The sequence below is a fragment of the Penaeus monodon genome, chromosome 16 (assembly GCF_015228065.2).
Source record: "Penaeus monodon isolate SGIC_2016 chromosome 16, NSTDA_Pmon_1, whole genome shotgun sequence".
Classification (NCBI taxonomy): Eukaryota; Metazoa; Arthropoda; class Malacostraca; order Decapoda; family Penaeidae; genus Penaeus; species Penaeus monodon.
The window spans coordinates 11,529,617-11,540,903 of record NC_051401.1 but is presented as its reverse complement, the minus strand read 5'-3'; the positions used below and the strand labels follow the sequence as shown (position 1 = coordinate 11,540,903).

Here is an 11,287-nt window from a genome sequence, read left to right as displayed (position 1 = left end):
TTAGATGGAAAGCGATTATCTGATTTAAGCGCGTCAATTTATCGATCATCGATCTAGGTTCTGTTAATTAATATGACTCACATATTTCTTGGCATTCTAACACAGACTCGTGACTTCAAAACTGTTATTTAGCAAAGTCATTAAATGTTTCTTGTACGAAGTATATATAATTCGCTTGACAAAGCATTTGTCACGTCCATGTAACGATTTCTTTTTGGTCATCAGTATACATAAAACCATTGAATATCTATCTTCATTTGTTCTATTATATCAATATCAATATATTTTAAGAACGGTCACCGAAAATGATCCATACAAACCGTGAAACATTCGACTAAAGATACAAATAGAGGAAAGAAAACCCCTCCCCGCCGACATCAAAGCCAAGGCCACAACCGCGCCAGACCCTCCGGACAGTTTCAGCTGATCCATGTCAACACGTCGTCGCGGAGCTTTCTAGAGAGGACGCCTGAAGGGGAGGTGAGAACACGCCCTTTCCTCCCTTTTTGGGGGGTATTTTAGTGGGGGAGGAAGGGTGCAGGGGCTTTGTACAAGGATAAGAATGTTTATTTCTCTCTTTGTTATTACTTTGATTATCGTGGTTTTAGATTTTTTTTTTAAATAGAATCTTCTGAGCACGCTTTGTGGAAATGCCGATGATGCTATCAGTGATTTTGGGATTGACTGATGGAATTAGTTCATATCTGAAGTGACATATTCTAGGTAAAGGAGAAAGAAAAAACTGGTAAAGTTGAGTTCAGATGTATGCAAGACCTGCATTGTGCTTTTATTTTCTTGTACTTCTGTTGACTCTGTCCTCTCTGAATCCACTTAAAAATAACTGTGATCAGATCTTGAATCTCCTGCAATCTTCAAGCCCAACCCAGTAATAGCATTGTTTCAGTCAATTGCAGCAGTCACTGTACTTCATGCTCCAGCAAAGACCAACAACCCACCCAAATCTTGCAAGATAGAACATACACTGGTACCTTATTGTTTCATATATGGCCAGGAAGGTCAACAAACTCCTGTCATGACAGAATTTACAGTACTTATCAGTTGGCCTTTGTTTGAGCACTGATAGGCAGGACAGGAGAATGTGGCTTATTTCGGCAGATTCTCCTGGAAAAATTCGCTGACTGCTGGTGTGCATCACACAAAAGTTTCTAGTGTGCTCTGGCCAATATTTACTTGGTAAGGGTTGAAGTTTGTGCAGCTTATTTGTCAGTGTCCAAAAGGATTATTATTATGAGAAACTTTAATTTTTGAATTTTATAGTACTGTTGTTATTACTATTGTTATTATATATATTTTTATATTGTTATAATAGAAGTAAGTAATAGTAGAAGTAGTGGTAGAAATAGTAGTGGTAGAAATAGTAGTGATAGAAGTAGTAGTGGTAGTAGTAGTAGTAGTAGTAGTAGTAGTAGTAGTAGTAGTAGTAGTAGTAGTAGTAGTAGTACTGTTGTTATTACTATTGTATTATATATATTTTTATATTGTTATAATAGAAGTAAGTAATAGTAGAAGTAGTGGTAGAAATAGTAGTGGTAGAAATAGTAGTGATAGAAGTAGTAGTGGTGGTGGTAGTAGTAGTGGTGGTGGTGGTAGTAGTAGTAGTAGTAGTAGTAGTAGTAGTAGTAGTAGTAGTAGTAGTAGTAGTAGTAGTAGTAGTAGTAGTAGTAGTAGTAGTAGTACTGTTGTTATTACTATTGTTATTATATATATTTTTTATATTGTTATAATAGAAGTAAGTAATAGTAGAAGTAGTGGTAGAAAGAGTAGTGGTAGAAATAGTAGTGATAGAAGTAGTAGTGGTGGTAATAGTAGTAGTAGTAATAGTAGTAGTAGTAGTAGTAGGAGTAGGAGTAGGAGTAGGAGTAGGAGTAGTAGGAGTAGTAGTTGTGAAAGTATAAATGAAAAAAAATTAAACCATGAGAATCTAATAATATTGCCAAAGAGTTATATAGTTACTTTCAGACAAGGGTACAAATAGTATAAGAATTACTTGTCATATTCCATACCTAACAGTGAAAAAAATAATTGAAACCAGCCTGCCAATTTTTGAGTGGCTGTGCTCAATTAAGTCCGCTCGTATCAGGCATAAAAACAAAAAAAAAATGCAATCAGTCTTCTTTGGACTTTAAGGGTTAACTGTATTAGTGATAGTAGTACTTGTAATAGTATAAGTAGTAACAATAATAGTAGCAATAGCAGTATAAATTATATACTTATCTTTTGTTTACTGGTATGCAAAGTTTATCGTTTAAACAATTCATCTTTCAGAAGGAGACCTAGAGCCATGCCTGAGGTAGACCAGAGTAAGGAAGTGAAAGTGGAGAAGGTGCAGGAGGTGGAGGTGGAAGGAAAAGTTGAGGAGGACGTCTCAGAGGAATGGCTTGATGTTTTAGGAAGTGGAGACCTCAAGAAGAAGGTAAATCATTTTAACCGACATTTTTTTCCCCTTTGTCTTTAGTCTGATATATCTACTGAAATAGTGTTTTGCTGGAAATGTAGTGGAGATGATGAATTATATATGTAGAAGAGTTTGTGGTGTGATATACGAAAACAATGTGATGAATGAGAGTTTTTGAAAACATTTTGGACTAAGAAGATGATAAGCCATTAGATTTGTATGTAAAACAAAAGGTAGTGTAGTGTTCCCATAATATGATTATTATTATAATTATTTTTTCTTCAGGTGATAAAACCAGGAATAATTGACTCAAGACCAGTGAAAGGTGACACAGTTATAGTCCGAGCAACTGGAAGGCTGGAAAATGGCAAAGAAGTGGATGTTCACGATGAACTTACATTCACAGTTGGAGACAGTGAGGTAATATTTTTAAATGTTTGTTCTGTTCTATTTCTATATGTCCATGGATGTAGCTAAATATTAAAGCATCATTTTAGAATGAGATATGCTATTTTGTTCTAGTTATTTATCCACGAAAGTAAATGGTCATTTTGAGTGACAGATAGTTTGACATTATTGCTATGTTTGACCTTGGACATTATTGAATCTGATTATCTGCAAGCTTGATCTACTTATATGTCAAAAGGTATGAAGTTATTAGGAAATTAAAAGATAAAGATTGATAGATCACCACTACAGAAAAACAGAGAGGAGATACTTTCAGGAAACTATGAAGTAACAAACAACATTGAAAATATGTACCATTTTTTTATTATTTATGAAAAATCATCAGGGTTAAACACTGTTAACACAGGTGTATTACATAATATGTAACCACAGCACTCATTTACAAATTTTAGATGTTTAGGAAGGTTTAGAAAGATAACCTTTGCAAATGTTAAATGCTAGTTATACTATTAAAAATTTTGGTTTCTTATCATCTTACTTTTCAGGTAGTACTTGGATTGGACATGATTGTGCCTCTGATGGATAAGGGAGAAACAGCAGAAGTTTATATTGGTGCCAGGTATGACCACCTGTTGATTAGCTTCTTGAATTCAGAATGCTTAATAAAACCTAACCTAACCTCCTCCTGCTCTGCCTATCCTTCCTCCTCCTCCTCCTCCTTCTTCTTCTTCTCCAGCTCCTATTCCTCCTCCTGCTGCTGCTCCTACTCCTATTCCTGTTCCTATTCCTATTCCTATTCCTATTCCTATTCCTATTCCTCCACTTCTTGCTGCTCCTCTTCTTCCTGCTCCTCTTCTTCCTCCTCCTCCTCCTCCTCCTCCTCCTCCTCCTCCTCCTCCTCCTCCTCCTCCTCCTCCTCCTCCTCCTCCTCCTCCTCCTCCTCCTCCTCCTCCTCCTCCTCCTCCTCCTCCTCCTCTCCCTCTTCCTCTTCCTCCCTCTTCCTCTTCCTCTTCCTCTTCCTCTTCTTCTTCTTCTTCTTCTTCTTCTTCTTCTTCTTCTCCTTCTTCTTCCTCTTCCTCTTCCTCTCTTCCTCCTCCTCCTCCTCCTCCTCCTCCTCCTCCTCCTCCTCCTCTTCTTCTCCCTCTTCCTCCTCCTCCATCTGCTTATCCTCCTGCTCCCTCTATTCCTTTTCCTCCTCCTTGTTCTATTCCATCTCCTCCTCCACTTATGCTTACTCCTTCCCGTTTTTAGCATAATTCCTATTAAACACATTTTGCTTTCCAGATTTGCCTATGGTTCAAAAGGGTTGCCTCCAAATGTCCCACCAGATGTCCCTCTAGTCTACACCATTGAAATCTTAGACACATCCCCTGATGTGGAGCCCGACTCCTTGCCGATCCCGAAACGGATGTCTATAGGGTAAGAACTTACGAATGATGGTGATACATGTTTATGATGTGGTATCTGTTGTAAAGGAATTGTAGCTGGAGGTAATTATACTTGTTTATGGTGTGAGATATTTTGTGTAGGATTGTGACTGAAGATTATGGCTGTCTGCTGTCGTTTGAAGCCTTTTATGTGAGAGGAAATAATTGGACTGTCTTCCAGGAATCGTAAGAGAGAGCGTGGCAACTGGTGGTTTAACAGGGAAGAGTATGCGACTGCCATTCAGTGTTATAGTGCAGCTGTTGATTATCTAGATGATGCAACAGAGGAGTATGGGGTGAGTTTTTTTTTTTTATCAGTCTTATATTAATTCAAATGCTTAAAAACATACATGGATAGGTAATGAAAGATGCCTAATTAACCATTTTGTTTGGTTCACTTTGTCTTGCTAGGATGAAGTGAGGGATGAAGTAAAGCCTTTGTTGGTGGAGAGACTGAAGGCCCTCAACAATATGGGTGCTGCTCAGATCAAAGTGGGTGCCTATGAGGTTGCACTGAAGTCACTTGAAGCTGTGTTGAGGTGCCAGCCCAATAATGTAAAAGCATTGTTTAGAAAAGGAAAGGTAAGCACCTGATTGATTTAAAGATGTGCATAAAGTATTTTCATTATGCATCTGAACAAGTCATTGTAAAGAGAATCAAAGAGGCTGATTTTAAGGATAATCATCACCGCTTATATTATATGTCCTCTGAATATATCATTAATCAAATGTTCTTTCAATAGGCACTGGGTCTTCAAGGAAAATTTAAAGACGCTGTCACAATACTAAAAACTGCCCTGGAATTGGAGCCTGAGTCCCGCCTCATTCACCAAGAACTGGCAAGAGTCCGTGAAAAGGCCAGAGAAGAGGCAGAATCTGAGAAGAGCTTGTACAGGAAGATGCTGGGTATAAAGAAAGAATATTTGCAGGAGGACCAGCGGTACCCCGTCATCAAAAGTGTGAGTACTGCTAGTCCTTGTGTCAGAATCTTAAAGAAAAGTTTTGTGATGTTTAGAAAAATAGTGTGGATTTTGCATGCCTTCCATTACAAGAATAGTCTGGTTTTATAATAAATATTAACCCATTGATACCAAGAGGGCAAGTGGACAGACCCTGTTCTTTACGATTATAGTCGATCAATTGTATTTAGATCTAGAGTCTGCTACAAGTCCTACCTGATCTCACTTGCTGTTCCTTGAATGTTTGTGAAAAAGACGTCATTATTTTTCTTACTATGGATATGGAATGGGATAATGGGAGGTAATTGACTCCTTGGTGAGAGTGCTTGTGAAGCCATAAACGTGTAAACAAAATTGACATAAAAATAAAGTTGACAGTGCACATACTAGTGGGTTAATAGTCTTTGAGAAGTTAAGAAAAAAGGTCTTTGTTGTGATAAAATATATATATATATATATATATATATATATATATATATATATATACATATAAACATACATATTATATATATATATATATTATATATATATATATATATATATGTATATAGTATATATATATATATATATATATATATATAATATAAATATAATAATATATAATATTATATATATATTTTTATAATATGTATATATATATAAACATAATATAATATATAATATACATATATATACATATATATATATAATATAAATATATATCATATATATACATATATATACTATTATCATATATATACATATATATCATAAATCATATAATATAAATATACATATTATACATAATAATAATATATATTTAATATATAATATAATAATATATTAATTATATTAAAAAAAAATTCATAAATACATTTTTCCCTCCTCCTCCTCCTCCCCTCCTCCTCCTCCTTCCTCTTCCTCCTCCTCCTCCTCCTCCTTATCCTTCTCCCTCTATTCCTCTTCCTCCTCCTCCTCTCCTCCTCCTCCTTATCCTTCTCCCTCTATTCCTCTTCCTCCTCCTTGTTCTATTCCATCTTCTATTCTTCCTCCTCCTCCTCCTCCTCTTATGCCTACTCCTTCCCCTTTCTAGCGTAATTCCTATTGAACACATTTTGCTTTCCAGATTTGCCTATGGTTCAAAAGGGTTGCCTCCAAATATCCCACCAGATGTCCCTCTAATCTACACCATTGAAATCTTAGACATGTCCCCTGATGTGGAGCCCGACTCCTTACCGATCCCAAAACGGATGTCTATAGGGTGAGGACTTACGAATGATGGTGATACATGTTTATAATGTGGTATCTGTTGTATAGGAATTGTAGCTGGAGGTTATGATACTTGTTTACTTGGTGTGAGATATATTGTGTAGGAGTGTGACTGAAGATTATGGCTGTCTGCTGTCGTTTGAAGCCTTTTATGTGAGAGGAAATAATTGGACTGTCTTCCAGGAATCGTAAGAGAGAGCGTGGCAACTGGTGGTTTAATAGGGAAGAGTATGCAACTGCCATTCAGTGTTATAGTGCAGCTGTTGATTATCTAGATGATGCAACAGAGGAGTATGGGGTGAGTTTTTTTTTATCAGTCTTATATTCATTCAAATGCTTAAAAACATACATGGATAAGTAATGAAAGATGCCTAATTAACCATTTTGTTTGGTCCACTTTGTCTTGCTAGGATGAAGTGAGGGATGAAGTAAAGCCTTTGTTGGTGGAGAGACTGAAAGCCCTCAACAATATGGGTGCTGCTCAGATCAAAGTGGGTGCCTATGAGGTTGCACTGAAGTCACTTGAAGCTGTGTTGAGGTGCCAGCCCAATAATGTAAAAGCATTGTTTAGAAAAGGAAAGGTAAGCACCTGATTGATTTAAAGATGTGCATAAAGTATTTTCATTATGCATCTGAACAAGTCATTGTAAAAAGAAACAAAGAGGTTGATTAAGAATAATCATCACCGCTTATATTATATGTCCTCTGAATATATCATTAATCAAATGTTCTTTCAATAGGCACTGGGTCTTCAAGGAAAATTTAAAGACGCTGTCACAATACTAAAAACTGCCCTGGAATTGGAGCCTGAGTCCCGCCTCATTCACCAAGAACTGGCAAGGGTCCGTGAAAAGGCCAGAGAAGAGGCAGAATCTGAGAAGAGCTTGTACAGGAAGATGCTGGGTATAAAGAAAGAATATTTGCAGGAGGACCAGCGGTACCCCGTCATCAAAAGTGTGAGTACTGCTAGTCCTTGTGTCAGAATCTTAAAGAAAAGTTTTGTGATGTTTAGAAAAATAGTGTAGATTTTGCATTCCTTCCATTACAAGAATAGTCTGGTTTTATAATAAATATTAACCCATTGATACCAAGAGGGCAAGTGGACAGACCCTGTTCTTTACGATTATAGTCGATCAATTGTATTTAGATCTAGAGTCTGCTACAAGTCCTACCTGATCTCACTTGCTGTTCCTTGAATGTTTGTGAAAAAAGTCATTATTTTTCTTACTATGGATATGGAATGGGATAATGGGAGTTTAGGTAGGGCTAGTAATTGACTCCTTGGTGACATTGCTTGTGAAGCCATAAACGTGTAAACAAAATTGACATAAATATAAAGTTGACAGTGCACATACCAGTGGGTTAATAGTCTTTGAGAAATTAAGAAAAAAGGTCTTTGTTGTGATAATATATATATATATATATATATATATATATATATATATATATATATATATATATATATATATATATATATATATATATATATACACACACACATACACACACATATCTATCAATCTATCAATCTATCAATCTATCAATCTATCAATCTATCAATCTATCAATCGATCGATCGATCTATCGATCTATCGATCTATCGATCTATCGATCTATCTATCTATCTATCTATCTATCTATCTATCTATCTATTATCTATCTATATATATATATATATATATATATATATATATATATATATATATATATATATATATATATATATATATATATATATATATATATATATATATATATATATATATATATATATATATACACACACACACACACACACACACACACACACACACACACACACACACACACACACACACACACACACACACACACACACACACACACACACACACACACACACACACACACACACACACACACACACACATACATACACACACACACACACACACACACATACATACATACATACATACATACATACATACATACACACACACACACACACACACACACACACACACACACACACACACACACACACACACACACACACACACACACACACACACACACACATATCTATATCTATATCTATATCTATATCTATATATGTATATGTATATGTATATGTATATGTATATGTATATGTATATGTATATCTATATCTATATCTATATCTATATCTATATCTATATATCTATATCTATATCTATATCTATATCTATATCTATATCTATATCTATATCTATATCTATATCTATATCTATATCTATATCTATATCTATTATCTATCTATCTATCTATCTACACACACACACACACACACACACACATATGTACACACACACACACACACACACACACACACACACACACACACACACACACACACACACACATATATATATAAAAGAAAGAACTTTCACTTCAGAAGCTATTTTTTTTATTTTGTATACCTGAAATTTATTGATGTTGCTACTTATGTAATATATTTATAATTTTTTCTCTCTCCTTCTCTAACAGTTCCCTTGGAGGGAGTGGTTTGTATTATTTGTTACGCTGTTAGTACTTCTAATAGCTTACAAGTACCGAGATCTGATACTGGGGATCTTCCAGTGAGGGGGAATAAAGGTTATTGTATGTAAGTTGGCTGCTGAAGTGGCTTTGTACTTACCATATTATATATGAAAATTTTAGGCCTTGTATTTTTGATGATTTAAATATTTTTGGTTATGCTAGTGCAATATTACTCAAACTATCTGATGTGGCAAACCAGTAAGGCTTTTTCTTCCCAACAGGCCAGAGACTGGTTACTTATATGTGCCATATTATTATTTGTTTACAGTCTGGAAGACAAAAAAATAATATTCATATTAATATTGAAGTATATCAGAATTTTGATATTTATTATTTTTTCTTAAAGTAAATTACACTTGAGGCACTCTGTAGCAGCCATTGGTTTGCTTACTGAAGCCATCAAACTACACCTTGGGTAGCACTGCCTTAGGGGTCTTCATGTGCTGTTGCTGTTTGATAGATAAAGTGAATTTAATGTATGTATAGAATGACAGCAGATTGATTCTTTGCAGCTATAGATTTACAAGTAAAAATTAATTATAAGTCATGGTTATGTGATGTAGGCTCATATGTTTTTGTAAGTGACTTGCAAAAGATACATTTTTTCTGTTCCTATTGATTTTGCTAACATCACATGACAATAATCGGCAGTGGTAAAGTGCCATTATCATGTAATAGGAGTTGATGGTTTGAAATTCACTCCCAGGTTTTGTGTAATATGAACTCATGCCCCACAAAATAATGCTAATACTCCAATTCACCCTCTCCTCATTTTTAAAGAGAACTGGCTAATAACTTACTGCTATTTGACAGGGTAGATGGTAAATCTTGCCAGGGCTGTTGCATGAGGTGTTCTTTATTAATGTGACCAGGGTGCTAAATCATTCACTCTTGAGTTTGATGAGTAGTCTTCAGATGTGGTAAGGAGATAGGACAAAGCAGTAGGATATTGGTGTTACATGTACTAGTACTTGTGAAATCGAAGATTGGAGTTCTACATTTGCTATTCATATTTTGCGATGTTGGAGAAGTGTGTGAATATTGATTTCCAAGATCAGTACAGCCTATACTTGTAGTAACAGCAACTCCATCCCCTTCACCTCCAGTCAAATTATTCTAGTTGGTACAGGTATTTGTTATAGAATTTTTACTTTGATACTATAAACTTTTTTAAATAGTAAAAGTCTTCGTATCTACAGAAGCAAACAAAATAGTTGCTTTGTCATTTAAATACATTTTATGGTAATATCCAGTATAGTATACAACATGATGTTCAGACTATACTGCTCCAAGGTTGGCTGTCAAGTGAAGGTAAATTTCATGGCACTGGAGCTAAGACATTGATACAAGAAAGGGAGGGTGCCATGGGTGGATACAGCTGGGCAGCCACTTGCATGTAAGATAAGCTGATCATTTAGAAGGATTCATTAAAAATAGCTATATAAATAAACTGATACTGATAAAGACATATTAGATATCTTTTATATTTCAGTAGAAAAGAGAATATTTGAAATAAAATGATTTTGTGAAATAATGCTAAAGTAGAGGAAAGTTAGTAAATAAAATGTTTTTTCAGCTCATACACTGAATATATTTAAAAGTTTCTCAATATTTTTTTTGAGATTTATAGGTTTGTACATTTAGGGTGCCAAAATGGGGATAAAAAATAGGTTGTCTGAAATTTTATGTAGATTTGGTCTTAGAGAAAGAGGTTGAAAAAATGGAGAAAGAGATGTTGAAGATAGATAGATAGATAGATAGATAGATAGAGAGAGAGAGAGAGGTTGAAGATATAGAGAGAGAAGTTGAAAGATAGAGAGAAAGAGCGGGAGAAGGAGAGAGGGGGGAGGGATGGAGGGAGAGAGTGAGGGAGGTTGAAAGAAAAAAGTGTACAGAGAGAGAATGATGATGGGTTCAATTGGATACACTTAAGGTAGAGCCATTGTAAAATGATCATTAGTGGAATTTTTACAAGCAAATTATTCCAAGGTTTCCTACATCATGTTGGCAAAAGTTTATCACAAAACATTCAATTTTTATTTATAACTTTCATGGAATGGCAGTGGGGAATGGTGAATCTTAACCCACAAAAGCACACTTTTCTATGATTACTCACAAATCTATTGCACAGAGATTTCCTTCACCACTTCCGATGACTTCAAAAAGTGGATTTCCCTGGTGGTTCTGGGATCTCCATACTATTTCAATAAAACGTTGATTACGTAATTATTTAAGAACTGTAGATGTTTCCTTTGACGGTGCTTTTT

The 11,287-nt window shown here is 35.2% G+C and overlaps 1 protein-coding gene across 2 annotated transcripts; it reads left to right on the top strand.

Annotated features, from left to right (window-relative positions):
* Positions 1-394: 394 nt before the first annotated feature.
* Positions 395-11,287, top strand: LOC119582511 (peptidyl-prolyl cis-trans isomerase FKBP8-like). Of its 2 annotated transcripts, none has more exons than XM_037930803.1 (9): positions 395-477; positions 2,285-2,434; positions 2,702-2,836; positions 3,370-3,443; positions 6,316-6,450; positions 6,642-6,756; positions 6,869-7,039; positions 7,199-7,414; positions 8,967-11,287. In XM_037930803.1, the coding sequence occupies exons 2-9, from the start codon at positions 2,303-2,305 to the stop codon at positions 9,060-9,062; spliced, it is 1,074 nt and encodes a 357-aa protein (XP_037786731.1). In that variant the 5' UTR covers positions 395-477; positions 2,285-2,302; the 3' UTR covers positions 9,063-11,287. The 2 variants fall into 2 exon arrangements, with proteins under 2 accessions (XP_037786731.1, XP_037786732.1); XM_037930804.1 differs by lacking the exons at positions 6,316-6,450; positions 6,642-6,756; positions 6,869-7,039; positions 7,199-7,414 and adding exons at positions 4,109-4,243; positions 4,433-4,547; positions 4,663-4,833; positions 4,995-5,210.

Bases quoted from the DNA above. Each gene is read 5' to 3' on its own strand.
- LOC119582511 (XM_037930803.1), top strand. From the start codon at position 2,303: ATGCCTGAGGTAGACCAGAGTAAGGAAGTGAAAGTGGAGAAGGTGCAG. The intron at 2,435-2,701 runs GTAAATCATTTT...TTTTTTCTTCAG, and splicing joins GTGGAGACCTCAAGAAGAAG to GTGATAAAACCAGGAATAAT. The intron at 2,837-3,369 runs GTAATATTTTTA...CTTACTTTTCAG, and splicing joins TCACAGTTGGAGACAGTGAG to GTAGTACTTGGATTGGACAT.